Raw genomic sequence first — 24,361 nt, 5'->3', positions numbered from 1 at the left:
TGAAGCACACTCTGAAGTAGACTTGGTTTTCCAGTCCAGCTCCCAGATACTCATAGTCACACCCCAACTCAGAGAACTCGACCCCTGAAATAGACATTTTCCCGGGTTTGTTTTATTGTGCTGTTTTTCTACTGCAAAGGAGCAGAATGCCAGGGGTTTAGCTGGGAACCTGAGGTACTCAAAAACTTTACTCACACTGAAAATTCAATTTTAGGAATAGGAACTGTTCCTAGAGGTCAGGGGAGAAGGAATTCTGACTTCAGCCCATAGATGTAAAAGAACAGTTTGGGAAAACTTAATAATCTCCAAATTCTAACCACCTTTTTTCTTTTTGGGGGGAGGCGCAGCATTGAGACAGGGTTTCTCTGTGGCTTTGGAGCCTTTCCTGGAACTAGCTCTTGTAGACCAGGCTGGTCTTGAACTCACAGAGATCCACCTGCCTCTGCCTCCTGAGTGCTGAGATTAAAGAGGTGTGCCACCACCGCCCAGCTACTCCCCCTTTCTAAGACAGGGTCTCACTATGTAGTCCAGACTGGCCTCAAACTCAGAGAAATCCACCTGTCTTTGCTTCCCGAGTGCTGGGATTAAAGACATGTGCTACCATGCTCGGCCCATGGCCCCTTACCCCCTCCCTTTGTTAACCTTGGACAGAGTAGTTTCTATGATAATGTATCCCACCTGCCCCACCCTTACCACAGGTGACTTTTTGGATGAAAGCTTGGCCCATAATTTCGCATAGTAGTTTCTGTCTGTTGAATCCAAGAACTCACTGGTACTGAGAACAATGGGCTTCCTGGAAAAGCCTTCAGATTTCAGGTAAGATGTCTTAATAGCTGGCGAGAAAAAGATGAATTTGTCTATGAAAACCACATAACAGAGCAAATTTCCTGATGTGACCACTATGTTTCCAATTTTATTTGTCCAAACACATGAAACTGTATAAACTTTGTGCGTTTCAACTTGAAGATACATAAGACACATCTTACTGTATTGATAATATTAGTAAGTCAGCCGATAGCATCCAGGAGGTACAACGCCTCGGAAGGTAACCAGTATTCAGTCAGCATGGCTTGGTATTCGCATTAATATGAAACATATCAAAACAATGGCTCTTAGTATTTAAAGTCACCCTTATAATTACGTTCCATTTGAAAAAAAAAGTCTCCAAAAATCTTAGAAAAAAATTAAAAGATACAGTTCTAAGAAGTGTTAAAGTTCAATGGAACAAGAATTATCCATGATTAACACCGAGCCTTTCCTCAAAACATCAGAACATCTAGAGGTATAGAATACACACTTCAGGTCTTGCTCATGCAGATAGGTCCTTAGGAGCAACAAGCATTTCAGGAGCATTGCTTATAAAATGCTAAAATAGTAACTTTCCCACACACCTTTAATTGACATGCTTGATTGAGCAGATGTGGGAAACTATCCCACCCCAAAGACATAAGGAAGCATGAATGTATCGCAGAAGTATGTTTTGTTTTTAATATATATGCAAAATAGAGTCTGGAAAGAAAAACTTCAAGGTCAAGAGGTCAGAAACAGAATAGATGCCAATAAGTCAGAGGTACCAGGGGCTAAAGCTTGTGTCCCTGAACTAAGATGGAAGGCAAGGTCTCTGAGCTTAGGAGGCAAGGCCTGGGCTCCTGGGTCTGATGAGAAGCTGCAGTGAGGTATCTGGCATTCAGCCCAGAGACAGAACTTTACACACAGAGCCTCACCCAGCCTGAAGACAGAAATCCCATAAAAAAACATGAGACCTCAAGGCTCGTTCTCAGAGTGGTAACTTAACATGCACAAAGCTCTCATCAGCGGGGCGTGAAGGATCTGGATGAGCCCAGCATTTGGGAGGTAGAGATAGGAGGATCAGAAGTTCAAGGTCATCCTCAGCAAAAACAGAACTTGAGGCCAGGCTGGGATGTGTGAGATACTGTCTCAAGAAAAAGAGACCAAGGGAGAAGGGAGATGAGTTAGGGGCAGGAGGTAGGGTGATGTGGGGCTGAGGGCAGAGAGTGACCTCTCTACTCTCTACTGCTGCTGTGTGCTGGGACTGAATGAACATGAACTTAAGACAAACTGTGCTGATCCCAAACCACTAAAGGAAAGTGAATGTTGTCGCCAAGTAATCCTGGCCGGAGAATCCAGAGTCCATATCCTAGCACCTGTCTTCAAAGCGGAGTGATTGGTGTGCAGTAAGTGGTCGGGACATATCCGGAAATTCTAGGTCAGGAGGAATCTCGAGAGGAATGTTAAAGTAACCGTACTTATCACAACCAAACTGATCAAAAGGCACCGTGTGTGGGAGCATTCTTTGTTAAATCTTCTTGAGAATATTGATTTGATCCATATTTATTGAGCACCTGCCATGCAGAGGATGTAGTTCTGGATGCTGCAGATAAAGCAATAAGCAGAACTCCTTGACCCGGGGGATTAAAGCTGGAGACGGACAACACAATTTCAAATGTTAGGTAATAAACACGATGAAGTCAGATAAAGGGACAGAAAGAGATGGCATGGTGGTCAAAAGAAGTCCTCTGAGGAGGGGAGGGGATAGAGGAAATTCTCTGCAAGCTGGAGACACTGTCAGAAGTTTGAAGAGATACGGAGATCAAACATGAGCACCAGGCAGGGAGGTCAGTTTTATATGAAGAGCCAGAAGAGGGTTTTTATTGTTGTTATTGTTTTGTCTCATAAAGCTTTGTCTGGGATTTATTTTCTTTACAGGTCTGTTGCTTACACACTATGTTATATAACATTCAGTTTCCAATTCTGTGTTTGTACGGGATTTCCATGTGTGCAAATGTGCCTGTCCCTGCAGCCATGTGTTGCACGTGCTTTTTCTTTAGCTCCTTTGTTTTGTCTCATTCTGGTTTGTTTGTTTTATTATTTTTGGATACTCGCTTGTTTTCTAATGAGAGAAAGAAAGGGTGCAGACTTGGGTGGGTGTCGAGATGGGGAGGATCTGGGAGGGGAAACCGTAATCAGACTTTATTGTATGAAAAATCTATTTTCAATAAAAAAATAGAATTCACTTCTAAGGCTGGAGATATGGCTCAGTTGGTGTTTGCTACAGATGCATGAAAACCTGAGTTTGGTTCCCCAGTGCCCACATAAAATTCTGGGTGGCAGCACCTGCTTGTAATCCCAAAGCTGGCAGTGTTATCAGGTCCTGTGGCTAGACAGATCACAGGTCGGGGCAGAACCTTCTTTACTCTGTTTAGTGGACTTAGTGGTTTAAGCTGAGCCCATGTGATTTACCATTATACATTAGCGCATCCCTCAAACCTCAGCACCAGTCAAGACGTAGAGAATAAGAGGCCGCGGAATCCCTACATCACGTTCACTCCCTCCAAGGCTCAGGGATCACTGTGGAAGAGGGGAGTGGGAAGATGGTAAGAGCTAGGGGCAATGAACGAGTAAACCAAAAACTGTTTTCTGGACACAAGGGGCAGATGCACGCATGAACTCAGCATCTGTGACAGTGTGCACAAGTCAGGAAGGAAGTGGAGGTGGGCATGAAGCCCCATGGCCAAGCTGAGGAGCAACAGGAGTGGAAAGGTATTTTGTTGTTGTTTTAAGGTGTGGGTCCCATTTGGTTGACTGTGCTCCAGCAGGCAGCCACATGCCCAAGAGTAAAACCCAATGGGGACAGAGGGCTGGGCGGATATGGAAGAGGGTGTGGATCTGGGAAGAGCGGGAAGGGAGGTGAATATGATCAAAGCAGTGCAGAAGATTCTCAAAGAATTAGTACAAATATTTTTAAAAGATAAAAACTGGAGACCACATTTCCTGAAATAACTGCCACAGAGAAGATCATAGATCATGTGTGTACATGCATATATTTTCCTACCTACTTGGTTTTTTCTGTGGAAACATATTATATATAAGCTAATTGAAAATATGGTTTTCGCATGGGCTCCTTTCTCTTGCTTTCTATCAGCCATCTGTACTGTGGTATAACGAAGCCACTCTCGATCTGACGCTACAGAGCAGCTGCAGTCCTGACAGTCAATGTCTTACGAGTTAGCAACGCAGCATCTGAGGCACAGATAATGTGTTTATATTACTGAAACTACATTAGAACGCCACCACTGTAGTGATATGGACTAGCATTTCACATCACTTAAAATGTATTTTTCATACATCAGAAGACAAAAGGCTTTCCTTCTCGGCTGAAACCGACAGAACTACCCACGTTCCAAGGCACCGCCTCCAACTTCCTGGGTGTCATCTTGAGTCAGAGCTTCTATATTTAGGTGTGCCTTGAGGCGATGCTTAAAAAGCATGCAGACTACTTTATAGCCCACGAAAGACACAAGCTCGTCATTACGTAGGCCGGTTAAATTTATTTAAATGCCTACAATGAAGCATAAGTGAGTGTAATGAAGCATGGCGGATTTTAGAGCTGTTGATGGGGAGCAGCGTCACCAGACGCAGGAGAACGCAGAAGGATGTGGAACAACTGGAATTCATTTCCAGACGATCTTAAAAGGCTTGCACCTTGCACTTAGACACATTCCCTTGAAGCCACATGACTTAAATACTATTTGGCCAATGCACTTTAAAGGAAGAAGCACAGACTCCAGTCCGACCAGCACACGTGGTGGAGACAACACACTAGGAACATACCATGGACGTGTTTAATGTTGTATCATATAGGCAACATGGGATATCTCACAGAGAGGAAAGAGGAAAATAATCTATGCCAAGGATATGCTATCCCAGGAAAACATCCAGGTCAGGAAGCACTCATTAAATTGCCATGGGGGGGGGCTGGAGAGATGGCTCAGAGGTTAAGAACACTGATTGCTCTTCCAGAGGTCCTGAGTTCAATTTCCAGCAACCACATGGTGGCTCACAACCATCTATGATGAGATCTGGTGCCCTCTTCTGGCATACAAACATACATGGAAGGAATGTTGTATACATAATAAATAAATAAATCTTAAAAAAATAAATAAATAAATTGCCATGGGGGGGCGAGGCTGTGAATAATATGAGAAGAGACATCCCACTTAATAACTCTGAGTCGAGCAGCAAGATGACTCGGGTAGCGCATTCATGTGGCCACTCTCCGTACACAGAGGGCTGATCATCTTTCAATAGGAAAGACTGCGGATATTTAAATAAAATTTTGAAAAGGAATTGTATTCCCACTAGTTTTTCTCTCTTTGAAAGAAACAGTCTCTGGAATGGATGACTTGGGAAACAGGCTCCCATTTTGAGAAATAAATACTCACTACCCAATAACTCCAAAAGCATTCATTTTTTTTCTCCCACACAAAGGCAGCTCTAAAAACATGCGGTTTTCTTTTAACTAAGAGTAATTTATCAATGCCACGATTAATATATAAACACAAGTAAATTCCCACAACAAGAAATATACATCATGAAATATATACAGCCATGACAAAAAGGCTTAAGACAACTTAAAACACATAATGGACTATAGAATGTAAAATATTTATTTCTAATAGAATAGTTACACAATTTGTGGTAGAAAGTAAAGAAAAGCAATGAGTTCATTAGGGAGTATTTTCACAAAGCTGGAGGAACCAAAAGAAGCTATTTTTTTCCAAGACAGAATTGCATTGCATCACATCATGTCTGTTTGTGTTCTGAGAAAGGAATAACAGCAAGCAGAAAATTCATTTCGTATAATACCCATGATAATTTTCCATAGCAAAATAGGATACTACGCAGAAAGCTATCTCCTCAGTCCAATGAAATAGAGTAATAATGTTCATGTTTCTATGGCAAGATGAATATATCTGCTAAACTACTGGAAGAGTGGGATGCTCTATTCTTTGGTGTCCTCGCAGAGGGATAACCAGCTACTTAAACAGAAACAGACTCCACACCAGGAAAAAAAGAACGCTTGTGAAAAAATATTCATACACAGTGAAAATAAAGTTTGAAACCTTTTCTTCCTTCTGGACTTTGTTTTGTGTAATGTCTTCCGTGGAGCTCAACTAACAAGCCAACATCCAGACACCGACTCCAGAACACTCTGACGAAAGCTATGGTAATGCCAGATCTTTTTACAAAATGAGTAAGTTTGTCATGAAGTTGTTAGTTGATGCTTTGAAGGAAATAAAATGGAGAGGGGACCAAATGTCAAGAGTGGAAACTTAGTATCTAAGCTGCATCCTACAGGAAGCTGGAGACAAGGAGAGGAAGCAGTGACAGGCAGGGAGGGACAGAAACCTACAGGGAGCTTTAGCACAGGCTGAAAGTTTCCTCTGCGTTGACCAACATGCTTGAATAAATCTTGCTGATGCACTGCATTGCCACCAGCCGAAACATCCCTTGTTTGCTAGCCTCCCGTGATTTAAGGGAGCTTCTTTTCTCCGCCTCTGGAGTAGCTGGTACCCAGGCACGTGCTGTTGCACCTGGCCACTATTTAGCCTTTTGAGCAACTGTCCCCAAGTCCCCACTTCATTGGTCGCTTTCCCCAACAAAGGTTTTCCTGCTTTTCTTCAGTTTAGCTTTGTTCTCAAAAACCGAGGGTTGGTAGATCTAGAAGTAAAAGCCAGACTTCATCTCAACCCGCCACGAACAGAAAACACATAAATGTATTTATTACACAGAATGTGACAGCATGTGCTAAATGCCCAGTAGAATACACAACAATAAAAGGAACAGATAGCATTTACTGAGTGCGCACTACACGCCAGCTGCTCTCCTAAGTGCTGGATGTTTGTGTCAGAAGGGAATTGACCATCACCTCAGATTTGATGCCTCTCCTTGTCTTCTGCAGACACAGGCAGCCTGTGAATGCCCAGCAAAGGAGCCTTCTTTCTTAGGAGCAGTATGCTGAACTACCATTTCTTTTTAATATCGTTCTGATTTTATTTAAGCTCCTTAGTTTAGCCATGGCTGAAGTCACAAAGGGATTTCCAGAGAAGACAATTTCATTTAACAAACACTTCCACCTAGTTCAAACAGGACACGCTCTCCTATTCTAATTCATGACCAAATGCAATATTTTCTGGCTGTTTACATGGTAGGGCTAACAAATGCTCATCTTGGTACTGACTTGCCATGGGGCAGACATTGTTCTGGGTGCCTTAGCATATTCCTTCATTTATTCCTGACTAGACTGAGTTTCCAAAGATTATTTTGACATTCAGTGTTATTTGTAATTGATGCTTTCTAATGTTATTATCATTAACAGAAGACCTTCAGCTTTGGCTGCTTGTGATGGTCATCCTACAGTCAGCTTTAAGGTTATGGGTCTACTCTGCTAACAGTACCTACCATCAACACACAAAAGAGGGGCAGGCATTTGCTCTCTTTTAGGATGCCTAGTCAACGTGAAAACGTCATTACTAAAGTTAGTCTCTCAAACCCTACCATGCATGTAAACTCACTTATGAACATATCGTGCTAGGTACTATATCAGCACCTCAATGACCTCAAGGGGAAATTTGGGGGCTCCTTTATTATCACAGTGCTGTTTAGAGGGTTGCCATGGAGCTAAGGGCAAGGGAGCTGTCTAATTACTTACTGGGAGCATCACCACTGATCAAACATGTTTTAAAGTGTTTTGTAAGCTTTATAAAAGAACTTATAGCTATGTATAGGAAGTTAGGATAATATCCAGCCTAAGGCCAACCAATAACAAAAGATTTAACTGCCAATATACCAGATCCTGTTCTCAGAGAAGAATTCAGAGTAAGTTGAGGTTAGCCTATCCAACCAACCTGAAGGCAGATAGAGAAAGTAGGTGACCTGGCAAGCAGGCCCTAGGAACAGGACAAAGTAGAGATCCAGAAGGCTCAGTAGAGTACAAACTACATTGTAAAACTGATTTAGTGAGCTACAACCTGAATTTAAAAAATTTAAACTCAGCACCATAGAAAATGTGAGTACATCATCTATGAAAAGTGTAATAAAATTATTTCCTATATGTGGATGTGCTTTCTGGGCTGCGATAACTGTGAAATGTACTCTTCTCCCTATGGAGCTTGCTCAAAAATGTTTTAAGCCAGTGAGCTAATGAATACAAGGACCACTCCATTTCCACTACAAAAGCATGCTACTTAATGCAAAAGGCAGCTGGATTCTTCATAACAAGGAGACCAGTTGTTGTAAGTGAACCATAAACCAGAAAGAGAAACTTCGGTTCCATCCACTCTATGAAGTCGCCCAACACACGGAGGCTCCATTGTAAGATGATGCACCTCATGTCTGGAGGAGGCTGCTCTGTTTTTCTGCAAGCCATCTGACTCTCAGAAAGTCATTTATTATGTCATATAGACATGGCAGCTCTCCAAAGTGTGTGTGTGTGTGTGTATGTGTGTGTGTGTACATGCGTTAATTCTGTTTTCCCTTTTTGAATAAACATGAACTTGTAGAAAATACCAAAAACATAAACAAGAGAAGAAAACTAATCTCAATCTAGTGTCCCATAGCCAACACAAGAGCCACATTGACTGCCTCCTTAATCCCCTTCCTCCTCATGTGTAATGAACACTATCTTCTAAGTAAAGAGTCTACAGTATTATAAGGGCAACACCAGGCAGATGCCTCTAGCAGATGGCTGTGTTGTAAATGTATTTCAAAAATCCCATTACGTGGAGTATTGCTAACCTTCATTATAAAATTTGGTATGAACATTCTTACATACTTTTCCTCATCATAATTCTTGGATCTAAATGATCAGATTAAAGGTCTGCAAAGTGTAACTCTTTGACGGAGTGGGAAACTGTTCCCCAGAAAAGGCAAGCCAATTTGCTTCCTCACTGTTGACACCAACACTTCACCCAATAAAGCTTTATCTGTTTTATATCTGGTATCAAAAAGTCTGTTCTGCTTTAATTTAGAGTGAGGTTAAGTTGCTTCTGACATGCTTATTGGACATTTTTACTTCCTCTTTTGTGAGCTGTTTGATTGTGTCTTCTCTATCTTTAGGGGGCTTGGCTCTTTACATACGTGAAGAAGGCTCTTACAGCTGGTGGAAGCGCTCTCTGTTGAACTGAATGCTCAACACCAGACTTCCATAAGAAGGTGACATTATGAACGCGGTGACTTTTAAAGCCCACCATGGCTTTTCTCTCTCTCTCAGGATTGCTTTGTGATAAACCCCAGGCGGAAGCAATGTGAACTTTGCCTGTTAGTGTAGATGGAAAGCGGTCACTTTATATATTTATGCTCTGCATTGAAAAAGTGAAGCTTTTCCTTGTGGCAAGATAATCAATACTAGTAGTAAAAGCCTCTCCCAGAGACAACGGGCTTTCGCTCTCCTTTCAAAATGTCCAACAGCAGAGAATAAAACTTCAAACCACAGAAAACCAAAAAGAAAAAAAAAACTGTCTTATTGTGAATCCCAGGGGTTAGAGCCTCCTCCGCAGCAGAGGGAACCTTGCATAATGCATCTCACTCAGACACTAAAGAAAAATGCAGCTCCAAACATCTCCAAAACAGCAGCCAAAGAGGACACCCCAACATGGTTCCAAAACTCAAACCCAGGCGAGGCTCCAGCCCACAAAGCATCCCAATCTCTATATATAGAAAATGAACGGTGTACTGGGCATCACAGTGCACACCTTTAATCTGAACATTCAGGAGGCAGAGACAGGTGGATTCCTGTGAGTTCAAAGCCAATCTGATCTACATAGCAAGTTCTAGTCCAGCCAGGGCTACATAATGAGATGGTCTCAAAGAAGGGGGGGGGGCAATTCTTTGCTTGCTGTCTTTCATAATCTACCCTCTCCACAGCCAAGCTAATTACCAACCGGCTTTGACCTCCCTGACAGCAGTGCCATCTTCCAGGCCCTTACTAGCCCTATCCTAACTCCGGTCGTGCCATGTGGGTCGTTCTGTCTCTAGCATTGTCTTCCTTATCTTTATCGCTAAAGTACAAATTTAAGCACTCTGCCCTCCCCATGTTGTATCAAGATGAGGCTTCCAAAGACCCGTCACAGATTAGATTGGCCTGTGGTCCACCTGGCAGCTGGGTTTAAGGAGACACTATCTTCCCCTGCCTGTGCATTTAGGCAACAGCAAGCATCTCCTCCTGCATCCGTCTACTGACCAGTTCTGCAGCCCTGAAGCCTCAGCTGAGGGACGAGCTTCTCTCTGAAGTGTTTCCTGGTGCAGTTCTAGGAGGTGGAACTCGGTGCCCTTCCTTGGCACTCCGAGAGGGAGTGCCCTTACAACAATCTAGAAAAGTAAACGATCAGGTTTTCTTACCCGTGGGATGCCAACTACAGCTAAGCCGGCTTTGGCATCTCCAGGTACCCCAATTACATGGTGCAGTCATGGGCCGTTTTGTCATAGTTCCCTGAAGTACCGGCATCATCTTATGCTATACCTAGCAACCGTTGCTTTGTCTGGTACATAGAAAATGCTCAATAAAGCCTTCTTGGTGATGACTTCACTCAGTAATTAGAAATTACTTAAAAATCATCCTATAACTTTTATCTTAGAGAAGGCAGATAAATCAGAGAATAACCACTAATATTCCATAGTTCTGAGAAGAGCCTTGTTCACTCCCTATGTCGCTGATTTTTAAAAATATCAGTGTCCTCTATTGCACTTGAGATGATATTTGCTATTCATACAGGTTTGTGAGCACGTACCTTTTGTATAAGATAAAACACAGGCACTAGTCACTGGCTATATACTAAATATGGGATATCAGACAGAGCTTCGATACATTGCCTGTACACACAGTAAGGACTCAATGATCATCTTCTAACTTTTTTTTAAAGAGTAGAATTGCAGTAGACTGCAATTATCCCTCCTGGAAACATAGTCTCCGTATGGAGCAGTGAACTCAGTGGGTGATAGGTCATGATAACCATGCCCAGGCCAGAGCTGATTGTTCTAAATGAACGCTTGATCCAACGGGGCAATCAGCCTTTCTCTGGATGTTCTTTTTAAACTCAGGATTAAGGATGATTTGGATGAATCCCGTTGTAGCAGTGGTGAGAGATACCACCAGATGTAACTTAAGAGCTGTTGGCGGGCATGTCCCTGCTATGCAGAGAGAATGACATACAACCATTTGCAGTTCAAAGGCTGGAATCAGCGTGGAGAATGGCAGAGGTGAGAAATGACGGCAGTCTAGACTCTTGCTTAGTCGGGAAGATGACGAGAACCTTGGTGATGATCAGTAGCTGGCCCCTTGCCTCTGAGAGACGGCTGCACCCTGGCCCTTCCCACAGTTTGGTTGTGTGAGAAGAACACATACTTTCATCTAATAGATTTCCAATAGGCTGGTTTTGGCCGTCCCTTAGTCATTGCCAGAAGTATAACATAACAATAAATATGGAGAGATGAATGAAAAACCGATTCCCCTGAATTTCCTCCCCACACATTCTTTTATGCTTTGGCATACTGAAGACGTGGACTGTGAGATTTCTATTCAAAGACAGAAAGAAGACACTCGTTTTGAAATGTACAAACAAAACAGATGCCAATTCAGACCTCGAGTGCTTGACTGGCCAGTACCTGGCTCGCAGAGATGGGTCCTCACGAGTTAAGTGAACGTGCTGGGAATCTCTAAAAAACAGCAAGGGTTTTTTTGTTTGTTTGTTTGTTTGTTTGTTTGTTTTTCTTTTTCTGCAGGCCCCTCCAATAATGCAAAAAGCATGAAGAAATTAGAAATTTTCCAGCCTAGAAGTGAGCTTTTCTAATGAAGAAAACAAAACATTATGGTAATTTGCCCTTCTTCAGCCATCAGTGCTACTGAAATTCATACGAGCCCCTTGATGGCACCAGCAACAAACCAGCTGTCTCCCCAGGCTGCTGCCACAAGGGGAACAGAGCTACAAAGGCTTCTGAGACCTCCCACCCCAGGCAAGGCGTTGACTGGTGGTGGCAGAAGGAAACCAGCACCAGAGGCGCATCTCCAAGCCTGACAGCACCAGACCTCACAGCTTTTCAGCTTAAACTTTGATGCTCTGGCTGCCCCTGGCTCGGAGTCTTCCTGTCCGGCTGCCCTGCTCCTCCTCTAACACCTGATTCTGGGGGGCAGCAGCAGGGCTTCTGTTCTCTGGCACAGCCCCATTTTTTCGAGTTCGTTTTTCTTTGGGTTGCTGCTTAGACATAAGGATGTTGTGCCTCTGGGCGTAGCCCTGTCTGAGCTCACTGGTGTCTCTGTGGGCTTGGGTCTCTTTGGTCTGCGGCTGGCTAGGGGCTGCAGTCTCCTGCTCTGGAGGTTTCCTCACCCCCTCTCTCTTCTGAGACCTTTCCTTCTTTTGAGGCTGTTCTCTTCCCCCAGGATGCACCGCAGGAGCAGAACCCTCCTGTGCCGACTTGGCGGTGGGCTGCGGGGGTTGACCTTCTCGGGTTGGCTGATTCTCACCGAAGGCCATCTCATTTTCTTGAACTACCCCTTCAGACATTACTGGGTTCTGGGATGCACCTACAGACTGAGCCAGGTCCTTCTTTCTGGAATGGTGGGCTTTGTGGGTTTTCTCCTCCCGGTTCTGGGGGTCTACTGGCGCTGCTTCAGCGTGGCTCAGAGGGGACGTGGTGGCAAGCGGGACAGACACATTCCTAGGAGTTGGCTTACTATGGGACTCTGACTGCTGGTTAGTCTGAGACTTTCTCGCTGGCATCTTTCTTGGGTGTGGCGACCCTTTAGCTATCTCTCTCTGCCTGAGGTTTTTTTCCCTAGCGTCTTTCTGCTTAGCAGCCTCCTGGCTGTGAATTGAGGCCTGCAAATCTGGAATCTTCTTGCTGGAGGCATGGCCTACTTTAGGAGTCTTCTTCTCCTTTGTAGGATTCGAAGCAGACCTTGGCCCAGTGTTCTGAGGCGGCTGAGGTTCCACAGAGGGAGCAGGAATATGAGGGAGGCGGACTTTGGGTGCCTCCTCTTCCTGGGGAGCACTGGGGGAGTGCCGCTGGGCTTGTTCCTGCGGGCTGATAAGCGGGAGCTTCATCTCACTGCCTTTCCCAACGTGGGCTTGCTGTGGACTGTGGGCTGTGTCAGGGCTTGGGTTTGGGGGTGGTTTGGACTGGGGAGGGCTGATGGGAGGAAGCTTACTGGGGTCTCCATCCTGAGTTGGAAGAGACCTTGGAGATGGAGCTGGGGTCTGATCTGAGCTCGTCCCCAAAGTCTCTTCCCTGCTGGGAGAGAGAAGCTTGGGTGTGGGTCTTCTGCTCTGGAGAGGAGCCAGGGTCTGGGGCTGGGGAAGCCTGGTAGGAGCCAGCCGGCTCTTAGGGAGCAAGGCCACTGGCTGTTCCCTGACCTGGGTATGTTTTGAGTTTGTGGATGAGTTCTGGGGAGGGGGAATTTCTGGGTAAGGAGTACCAGCCCGGGGAACTTCTGCTTTGGGGGTTCCCTCCTTCGGAGGTGGTTGAGAGCCCCCAGCGGGTTTCACCACATCAGAGGGGGTAGGATCTTCTGAAGCACTGTGAGCAGAACTGCTGGGCACAGGGTTGGTTGGCTCAGTTCCCTTATCCTGCACAGAAGCTGGGTCAGGTCCCTGTGCAGATTCAGAGAGGGGTGGCTTGCTAGGGGCTCCTTTGAGCTCTCCGGATTCCTTATCCTGGTCTGACTGAGGTCTGGGTCGGGGGGAGGGGTCAGGATGCTGTGATGGCTCTTGAGAGGCAACAGTAGAAGACTGTCCTTCTGCTTCTACCTCATGTGGTCCAGGCTCATCTTCACAGCCGTCCATGTCAGTGGTTATCTTCGGAGGAAGGTCGGCTGGCCCGCCATCCCCTTCCTTCTCCTTTGGTGGTATGTCTTGGGCTTCCTGAGGAATACCAAGGGTTGAAGAACTGACCTCCTGAGGGGGATCCAGGTGGCTGATGGGAGAAGGATCCTTCTTAGGGGGTTCTCCCTCCTCAGTTAACTCTTGGCTCTGTGGGGGAGCTGGGTTCTGACTTTCAGAGGTCGTTGCAAGAGTCTGCACTTCCGGGAGAGCCTCTGAGTCTTGGCCGTCTGCTTGCAGTCTTGCCAAGCGCCTGGGGGAGGGGACCAGATGTGCCGGGACCCCAGAGATGGTCTTCTTGTTAGAGGGAGCCCCTGCTTTAATATAAAGAGAGTTAGCTACGAAGACTCCTTACTGCCAGAAATAAAACAACAAAAAAAGCCCATTTCCCTTTGTGGCGCACAAAGGACCTTTAAAAGAAAACCCCAGGTAGGACTTCCCTTTTCCTTGTGGAGACTAAGTAGCTACAGTTCTCTGAAAGACGTTAGGACCATTTCTAGGGAACTGAAAAAAACAAACATTAATGAATAAGCATTCAGAATTTGATCGAAACCGAGTTTGGATCTGTGGGTGGTAAAGAGAGTTTCCAGATGAATGAGACTGGTTTTGGCTGGTTTTGCTGGTTAACAGTTAAGACGTAAGCTGTGACCACTGAGAGCAGTCCTGTCTCTTTACTAACACCCTCGAGGCTCGGCGTCCAACAGGAGCTCAGTGGGAAAGGAACGGGAGACGGAAGGCATGGGTTCAAGGACGGCCTAAGACACCAGGGTCTGTTCCTGAAGATCAAGGGTCCACTCTGCTATCCTCAAGTTCACCATCACCCAGATCTCCCTGGCTCCAGAAATGGCTCCCAGATGCTACTGGCAATACTGGTACTATAGAGAGGGCCTGTTTCCCTCAGTCACATCTTCTTAGAGTTCTCTGGTGTCCTGGACACAGTCACCCCCATCTGGCACTCATGTATAAATGATAGAAGCCTTGACATCCTTCTGGGGACCTACACACCGGCCCAAACAGCATAGCTCTGAACCGTGCAGTGGTCAGACATGACGCATCAGTCTGGAGCAACCTTGAAGAAACTACTCTGAGTTCAACTTGGGGGAGACTTTGGTGGCCCCAGAGTGGTCCATCTCGAGCAGTAAATGTGTCCCTGACCACTGTCCCCCCACTAACGAGGGGTGGGTGGGTGCTACTCTAGATTCACAATGTGCCTTTCTAGTCTGGTCCTCTTTTGTACCCAGTCAAACTAGACATCTCCTGAGAGTGGACGGGGACAAGTGGGCTGAGTGAACCGCCTCCCCCATGAGGCTTCTAATGCCACCCTCTGTTCATCGTTTTTATCACCAAATTTACCACAGATACAAACTAAAACACAACTTTAGACAAGAAACAAGGTTAAATTTAAAACAGGTAAATTTACAGAGACTAGAAAGTAGGTCAGAGGTTGCCAGGGGTAGGGGATGGCTACTGAGTATAGACTTCATTTTTTTTTCTTAATAATTTATTTTTATTTTACTTGCATTGGTGTTTTGCCTACATGCATGTCTGTGGGACGGTGTCAGATCTTGTAGTAACAGACAGTTGTGAGCTGTCATGTGGGTGCTGGGAATTGAACCCAGGTCCTCTGGAAGATCAGTCAGTGTTCTTAACCACTAAGCCATCTCCCCAGCCCCTATAGTTTCTTTTTTAAGCAGTGAAAAGCTTTGGAAATCGGTGGTAGTGATGGTTACACAACACTGAGAAAGTAGTTAATGGCGCTGAAATTCACACTTAACGTAATTAAAATGGCAAACTGGAGCTGGCAAGACGACCCAGTGGTTAAAGCTCCTGCTGCCAAGATCAATGACCCAAGTTTGATCCCTGGAACCCACGTGCTGGAGGGGACAATCAATTCCCACAAGTTGTCCTTTTGCCTTCATGCACATGCTGTGGCACACACATGCACACATGCGCGCGCACACACGGAAATAAACGCAAAAAGTTCTAAAGGATAAAAAATGGCAAATTATGTATGCTTACACGATGCATGCAAGACATGTAAACGAATTACAAAGCAAAGCAAAAGGCCAGTGACACTCGGTGCTGAAGGTTCTCTCTCTCCTTTTACATTCAGGTTTTCTTTTTCTACTTTGATGATTTAACGATTTAGAAAATTTGGTTAACTGACACCATGCCCTTTACTAGAAGATAAAAGTGCCATTTTATGGACTGGCAAATTGCTCCATTTTTTCCTTTATCATTAATCAGAAATAGGAAAAATATAATTTCATTTCATAACCTTTATGGCAAGAACTCAGATTGCTCATTAGCTCCCCTGCCTTAAAGGCTCGCTGGAAGCAGTGGCGGGCCGGGACAGCCTGTGGGTCGCGCCCCCTTTTGTCAAATGACCCTTTTCCACGGGCTTGCCTAAGACCATGGAAACACACAGCTGTTTACATTATGATTAATAACAGTAGCAAATTACAGTTATGGAGCAGCAGTGAAAATAATTTTATGAAGAGCTGTATTAAAGGGTCGCAGCTTTAGGAAGGCCGAGAACCACTGCTCTATAGAGACGGAGGGTGAGCATACCCTTGCACCGAGCTGCAAATGAGTGAGTGTCTCCTTACTTCATAGAAACTATACTGCTAACTTCATGCTTTAAAAACAAATATTTCCTACATTACCCTGGGGAAAAACTGGACAGTTCTGCACTTAACTGGTCAGCATTTAAGATTGATGGTGCATTTAAAGTCGTAGGAGCTTCTCTGCACTAAAAACCTGAAGCTAGTAATGCATGCATTCGGTGATAATTCAGCTAGCCCATCCTGGTGAAGGTTCACCGCTCTAAGCTTAGGTGGTGGATGCTTTCCTCGGAGCACACAGCTCTTGGGTTTTCTCTCACTGTTCTGCATCCTCATTGTGACCTGGACGTTATCACTGTATTCCCAGTGACAGGCGAGCAGCTTATGATTCCCAGGGGTGAAGCCGTATATTATTACTCCAAATATTTGGGAATTGTCTTTAGGTTGCACTGGCACCAGACTATCTCTTTTGGAAAGATGGTGCCATGGGCATAAGATTTCTGTTTGTACTGAAGCTCAACACACAGATACCCATAATCCAGCTGGGGAAAGCCTCAGCTCTCCAAGCCCGACTTCAGTAACGCGTCACAATATTGCATACAGTTTTCTTTTATGTTTTAAGAAAAAGATGATTTTGCAAATTCATAAATTTAAGACAGAAAAGTAAGGGTTCAGACACCCATCCAGTCAGTTATGCAATTGTTCAGACTAACCTCTCATAGAATTGTAAATATTTATTTCACTTTCTCTCTTTTGACATTTTAATTATTTTTTAAATCCCCTATACTAAGATGTTTGTTTTAGTTTTTAGGATATATATATATATATATATATACACACACACACATACATATATATGAATATATAACAAATGAATATATATGACATATATCATAGAAAAGAGATCTGAACAACTCACCCCAGAATAGAGGTAAAGAGGCAAGGCCCCAACTAGGCCGAGGATGGTACTTCTGCTCCCTTTTCATGGAGTCTTTACAGTTTTAGGGGGAGGCAATTAAGTCTGTGCCCCATGATGATTATTTTTGTCAACAAGACACAAACCCTAAACTCTCCTGGGAAGAAAGTCTCAGTGAAGAATTGTATACATTGGGTTGACCTGTGGACTTGTCTGTGAGGGACTGCATGTTAACTGTGTGAGAAAACTCAGCAGCTCCCTGTGGACGCCCCATTCTCTAGGCAGGGGTTCCTGAGCTATGTAAGCACAGAGGAGTCAAGCTTAGGACTAGCAAGCAAGCGAGACACACTCATCCATTTCTCTATGTTCTTGACAGTAGACGTGATGTGATGAGATGCTTGAAGTGGCTGCTGCCTGGACTTTGCACAGTGATGAACTATTGCCTGAAATTGTGAGACTCTTTTTCCCAATTGCTTCTTTGTCAGGGCAATTAACCACAGCAGCAGAAACAAAACAAGAACAGGCCCCACTCGTCTGCATTGACCCTATAGCCAGGTGACCCTCACCCTTGGCAAGGAGTTCACAGTCCTGGCATTCACAGAAGCCATTGGCTTGGCTCCTTGGGGGCACCAGAGATACCCTAAAAGCTTATTAATGAGGACTATATTCATTAGCATTTCAGATATCCTCCCTTGAATACTGTCTGATGTGTGCACTGTCACTGAAGAGGAAGTTTATCTTTAATTATCAGCTGAAAAAAATAACTCCCTCTGCAAATTAACTGTAAACATGAGATAAGGTTTTTGCCTTAAGAAAACACGGTCTGTTTCAGAAAATCAGGTTCTGTCGAGGATATAGATCTGATGATTGATGGCAATCCATCCTGTCTACTTTGCAAGCTAGATTTCCATTATTCAATAACTAGATGCTTCGGTTTCGATTAGTAAGTGTTTCTGAGAGTTGTGACATTGTTATGAATTCTATAATTTATACCTTTCATTAAATCAGATAAGCCTAACCTAATTATTCCAAATAAGTAAGATTTTATTATATGCTTTAAAGCGGGAGTCTATTGTCCTGTGCACACAGTACCTTGCCTCTTAATTTGCCAGAGTAACTGCATGCTATAGTCAAGGTCCTGATCACTGTAGAAATAAGAAGAGCTACAGAACAGTATGGCAGAGGCTGTGGCTGCTGTGCTAGGCCTTGCTCACTGCTCCTCTGTTCAGAAGCACCATGCAGATCAGGACCATTTTTCGGTTACTCGGGGGACTTGGTGTTTATCCAAATTCACAAGAGAGTGATGTAAAAGCCAGCACGCCAATTTATTAATTTACAGTGGGACATGGCTCGGGTACAGGGAGCAGGGCAGTGTGCTCTCACGTAAGGTACAGCCTCCACGGGGGCCAGGGCCACCCAGGAGACTAAATTAAACATCACAAGGTTGCTTGGATGGCAAGGAATTAAAAGCAAAGAGAGCCCTGTTTCCTCAAGAGAAAGCTCCGTGAGGTTCAAACCGCACTAGGCGCACTGGAGTGAAGCCTATTTGATAGACCAGGCTTACTTCAAGTATTTTCTGTTTGCCATGCCGTCCCTTAGTTCCTTTAACACACGAGACACTCACGGCAGGAAAGTCTGCTAATAACCGTGAGTTTACTGGTGCTGCGCTGACCTCAGCCCGAAATGCAAGGACTAAGCGACCTAAGAAGAGTGCTCAGAACCGCACACAGTGCAGTAAGCTGGAGAGTTTGAACTCTGTCACAGGCTGTCAGAGCGCCACCAGGCAAACAGGATCCTAGGAGGAACCACCACACTGCAAATACGTCTGTGTGACTGCAGTTCTGCCCCGGAGGGACCTTTAGGAAAGATCCCTGTTGTGGTAGCGGTACAGACAGTTTGCCATCTTCCCCCACGTAGTGAGTACTATTCGATGCGTTAAGTCACTGACATTGCTGTGGCATCCTCACTGTTCAGCTCCGGAGCTCATTCTATCTTCTGCAATCTTAAACTCGACCCATCCAACAACAATGCTCCATCCTCCACTTGGCTCTCATCTCCATTTCTGTTTTCTGACTGTGAATTTGACTGCTCTAAATACCTCATAGAAGACAACCGTATGGTATCTGTTCCTCTCTGATCCTTTAATTCACCACACTGTCTTCAAGGTTCATGTAATAGCGTGTGTCAAAATTTCCTTCCCTTTTAAAGAGGAAATAACATCAATGACTGTATACAATGTCTCCTTCACCCACTCAGCCATCCCTGGACTCCGGGGGTGTCAGCTGTTGGCACTGCTATGAATGGGGTGAACATTTTAAATACATCTCGGAGTAGTCATGTCCCCAAATTCTAGGCTCAGAATGCCCAGATTCCAAGTCAAGGCTCTCACACATCCCTCGGCATTTGCTGCTCAGGGTCCACAAGGCAGGAGGGAAGTGTGGTTTCTATTCTTCAGGAGGAGAAGCTGAAGCCCGGAACAGCTAGGCAGCTTGGCCAAGGGAGCAGTAGAGCTAGCCCCTCCCCCTCCATCACATGTTCTGGCCAGTGAGTACCCACTGTTGTCTGCAGTGCAACTTTTTCAGGACTGGCAGTCCAAAGAAAAAGAGGAAAAAAACTCTTACACTAAAATTCTTAGACTAAATAGATACTTGATAGGTCCGATACTCTAGTTCCATAAGGGAATAGACTTTTGGAAGAACTTTTGAGTTCTGAGCATGAGACCAACTCTTCTCTATTGTCCACATCCAAGGCACTGCCTAGTGTCTGTCTCCCTGGGGGTGGGGGAGTGTCCCACTACAGGCATAGAGACATTCAGAGTTACACACCCAAAGGGCTGATTCCTACACCCCAGAAAAAATGCAGGAAGTAAATAGTGCGAACCAGCTTTAGCCGAGCTAATGAATACCCAAGCAACAAAAGGGAATAAACTTGATACAGAGGAAACTGGCTGGTACCTGTAGTTGGAGCCAAATCCTTAGTGCCTTCCTCGGTCAATCCCAGGTATTCTCGAATGAGCTCACTTAGCTTTTTGTAGGCAATGTCCAGATCGTCTACAACAAACAAGAGAACATCTTAATATACCAGGATCATGTCCAAACACAGTCAGTGATCAATGGCAAGCGAACTGGTTTGCTAACTGCACCCCATTTTATTACAGCTGTGGCAGGTACTATCCTAGATGAGCCTAGTGACACTTCCCTCTCCTGTAGTCTCCACTCCGTACGTGTGGGTAGAACCCATGGAGATGAAGAGGGTTCATGCCCGTGATTACATTACGTCATATATAAAAGGGATGTGCAGGTATAATTAAGGTTACTAATGGCACAAGTGTTGCAGGCTACCGTGAAGGGGGCTTCCCTCAAATCATAGCCACAGAAGGATAGATTTGTCTAGTCAGTGGCAGATCAGAAGTCAGAGGCTCAAAGCACAGAGAGGATTCAATGCGCTCTTTGTGGTAGAAGAGGGCCAGAACTGTATAGACAATGCCAAAGAGAATCCTCAGGGACTATGCATAGCCTTCAAGAGGCAGCCAGCCAAGAAGTGGGAGCTCAGGCCCACACCCCAAGGAAAAGCATTCTGCCAATAAAAAGGGACCCGGGTGCTAAGATTTCCCCCAGAGCCTTCAGACAAGACCTCAACTCAGCTGATTCCTTAATCTCAGCCTCCAGGCACTGACTGCGTGCCCTGCTATGCTGGCTGTCCTAACCTGCTGAGCAGGCACTGCGTTAAGCATTCACTGTGAGTATCTGCATGCAGCTGTATAAAACCAATATGGATATACAACACAGTAACAAATTCAGAGGTTTGAAAATACGATTACATGAACCATATAAAATTGTCATTTGCATAGTAGTTGAACACTACAATATCATATGGCTCAATTTAATGTCCCCTTTCTATCCAATATCTCACCAAAAGGTGGTTAGAAATTTATTTATTTTATTTGTTTGTTTGAGACAGAGTCTTACTGTGCAGTCTTGGCCAGCCTGGAACTCTATGTAGACCAGGCTGGCCCTGAACTCATGGAGATCTGCCTGCCTGCACCTCCTGAGTGTTGAGACTATAAGGCATGTACCACAACAGCCCCCCTTTTTTAAATTACTGCATTTCTTTATTAGTTGGAGGGGCGGCATGTAGCAGTCAGAGGACAAGTCACAGAAGTCAGTTTTCACTGGGCGGTGGTGGTGCTCGCCTTTAATCCCAACATGCCTTGTGGGAGGCAGAAGCAGGCGGGTCTCTGAGTTCAAGGCCAGCATGGTCTGCAGAGTGAGTTCCAGGACAGCCAGGGCTACGTGGAGAAACCCTGTCTCAAACACGCTGCCCCTAAAAGCCAGTTCTCTCCTTCCACCTCACAAGTCTGAGGGAGTGAACTGGTCTGGCAGCAGGTGGGTGTGACCTGCAGAGCCATCTCACGGCTCCTAGGTATCTTCTCATCTATACACAGCATTTACCATCCCTTCACAGATGTATGAGACCGTATAATTAAAAACAGAAAGTTCCATATTTCAATAATTTCTCTATCTTTCTCTCTTTGGCTTCTGTTCCAAATCTAGCAGCCTTTTTTATTTAATAATTTTTGTTTTGTTTTGTTTTGACCTGCTTTGCCTCCCAAGTGCTGGGAGTAAAGGCGTGCACCACCACTATCTGGCTTATATGATAAAATTTGAATCTACATAATTGCAAACACTTATGAAACACAACACATATATACATGTGGGTAATTATCATATCCTTTACCTCAAACACTCCTTATTTCTCTGTGGTGATAAAATTGGAAAATGTCTGGGCTAAAAAAATAGCATGCTTTATTCTGAGGTAGTTTTTGAAAATGTTTTACTCAGATACTTTCAAATTTCCAGTATTTTCAGTAGTTGTATTTCTTTGTATAAATAGATTATGATAAAAATTATGTGAGCTTCATATGCCTTTAGAAGCTTAAACATATATTTTAAATGAGATATTATCCATCTTTGTTATTGCAGTGTCCCCAGGGGGAGGAATCTATGTGGGCCCATTTTATACCAACTTTATTAGTCACAACTTTATGGACCAACACGATTCAACCTTCTGATGGAAACTGTGGGAGATGAGAGCTCACAGGTTCTTACCCCCTTCTGCAGCTTTTTGCAGCTTCTAATTACAATAAATATCTATGTTTCCTAAGACTTTTCTTTCCAGGGCATAAATTAAAAGTGCAGTGGTTATATACTTCAAACAAGAAAGCATATTAAAAAAATAAATAAAAATCTGCTGGGCATTACTGACCTGCATTAATCACTGCATCGAAATACCCTGGAAATTTCTGATTAATTTTAATGTAAAGGTCCACCCTGGAGACAGCAAAGTCAATTTCTGCTCGACTAAACAATCCCTTTCTCCGTAAGTATCCTTCGTATTTTTCCTTGTCCATGGGCACCACCAAGATATAGCGAGGCTCGAAATAGGAATATTTCAAACTTCTTACGCCCTGGGAAAGAAGAGAAAAGGCGAATGAGAAGCAGCTCCCCTCTGGGGACATCACTGCGGAAGGTGACAACTCAGAGGACGCACACAGAATCACACCGAAGAACACATTTTGTCTGTAGGATCAGCTGCTATTTTCCTATCAATATTCCAAGGTTGGATTACTTTCCTTTCTTCATCAAATATTAAATTATGGTAGGAACCATTACAATTCATTCCACCTGGTTGTCCTCAAGTTAATTGTTCTAATGAATATGGCTGTTAGAAAAGAAAATTGCCGGACATAAAATGGGGATATTCATGGCAGTACTGCCATGTTATTATCAAAGAGTAATTCAATTCCATATTTCAGTAGGTATCTTGAAGCAATAGAAGATAGAGATCTTCCCAGGGATAAAGGCTCCCCTGGTACTCCTCTGCCATTCATCACTTTGATACCATTCTTGTTGCTAAGTCAGCAACTCAAAAAGGCATACATACATACGTACAGACACACATACATACATACATACACATGAGAAAGAGAGAGAGAGAGACAGAGAGACAGAGAGAGAGAGAGAGAGAGAGAGAGAGAGAGAGAGAGAGAGAGAGAGAGAGAGAGAAACCACCAAGGCTACCTTGGTTTGTCAAGTATGGTTTGTCAAAGTGTTAGCCTCCCTTATCTAGGGCCAGAGCTTCTGCCTCCAACACTTCCTCCCATTGTAGATGCAAAATTCAAAGACTGGTTGGAATAACCGCCAACACCATTGTGGTTCCACGTCCTCTAGCCTCTTTCTGGAGGGTAGAGACCAGAGTCAGCACAGCCTGCTACCAGATGGCCACAGGGTGACGTGGTATGGCCTGCAAACTGGGAGCTCTGGGCTGTGACTTCAGCTTCGTAGATCCTAAGGACTCTGCACACATCCCTCAAACTCTCTGGGCAGAAGTTTCCTCATTGGGTGATGTGGAAGAGTTGTTCCAAGTGGACTATGAAGTCCCTTCCATCTCAGTTCTAGCGTCATCGGTTTAACTCAAGTTCAAAATTTCTGCTTTAACGATTCAGTGGGAAGAAATACAGGCTGCTTTGTAAACAGTGTCTGAAAAAGTCGGTGACAAGGGCAGTCAGGGAAAAAAATACCTCAGCTGGGGAGAAGCAGGGAAACAAAGCAGTTTATAGATTTGACCTCCTGGATATGAGGAGTGGTAAGCTCTCAGGAGGGACAGAAAGGGAAGCAGGAGCTTTCACTCAGGAAACTGTTGCACTGGAAAAAGGTGGACACAATAAGACGGAGCACTGCTTCGCTCAAACATGCATTAGTTTTTGTTTCCTCTGTCCAAGGCAGATATTTTTTAGAATTGATTTTTTTTTAAAGAGTAAAGAAGACTTTTCTTAAAGGTACAGAACCAGTCAACTGCAAAAAGAATGGATAATGATACAGGAAGTTAAAGAGCTGACACAAGTATGCCCAGCTTCAATAAAGGTGGGGAACAGTTAACCAATACTAGACGCCAAATGGGGCCACTGTCTCCTCCCCTGGCATTACAAAGGAAGACGAAGCTAACGTTCAGTCAACAGGAAAGAACCGCCTTGTGAAGTTTTGTTTTATGTTTGTTTTAATTAACTTATTTTGTCTGATCATAAGATTTATATTGCTTAGTAAAAGTATTTTTTTTTTTAAAAATCAGCCATCACTAAAGACCTGATTTGTTTGGCTGAGTTACATGTTCATTCTTCAGACAAGAGGATAGGAAATTCATGGGTTCAG

General features: G+C 44.3%; 1 protein-coding gene across 4 annotated transcripts in view; it reads right to left on the bottom strand.

The window, feature by feature from the left end:
• Nucleotides 1-24,361, bottom strand: part of Lrguk (leucine rich repeats and guanylate kinase domain containing) — a 111,212-nt gene that overhangs the window by 20,440 nt on the left and 66,411 nt on the right. Inside the window, exons 14-16 of one of the 4 annotated variants that reach the window (XM_075953987.1) lie at nt 22,419-22,620; nt 20,108-20,203; nt 694-833 (exon numbers count right to left, since the gene is read on the bottom strand). In XM_075953987.1, coding sequence (XP_075810102.1) covers nt 694-833; nt 20,108-20,203; nt 22,419-22,620 — 438 coding nt within the window. Of the gene's footprint in view, nt 1-541; nt 834-11,574; nt 13,991-20,107; nt 20,204-22,418; nt 22,621-24,361 lie in introns of those variants that run through there. The other 3 variants (XM_075953988.1, XM_075953986.1, XM_075953985.1) reach the window with 3 other exon arrangements.

Source organism: Microtus pennsylvanicus, chromosome 19 (assembly GCF_037038515.1).
Source record: "Microtus pennsylvanicus isolate mMicPen1 chromosome 19, mMicPen1.hap1, whole genome shotgun sequence".
NCBI lineage: Eukaryota > Metazoa > Chordata > Mammalia > Rodentia > Cricetidae > Microtus > Microtus pennsylvanicus.
The sequence above is the reverse complement of the archived record's forward strand: the minus strand, read 5'-3'. Positions and strand labels throughout refer to the sequence as shown.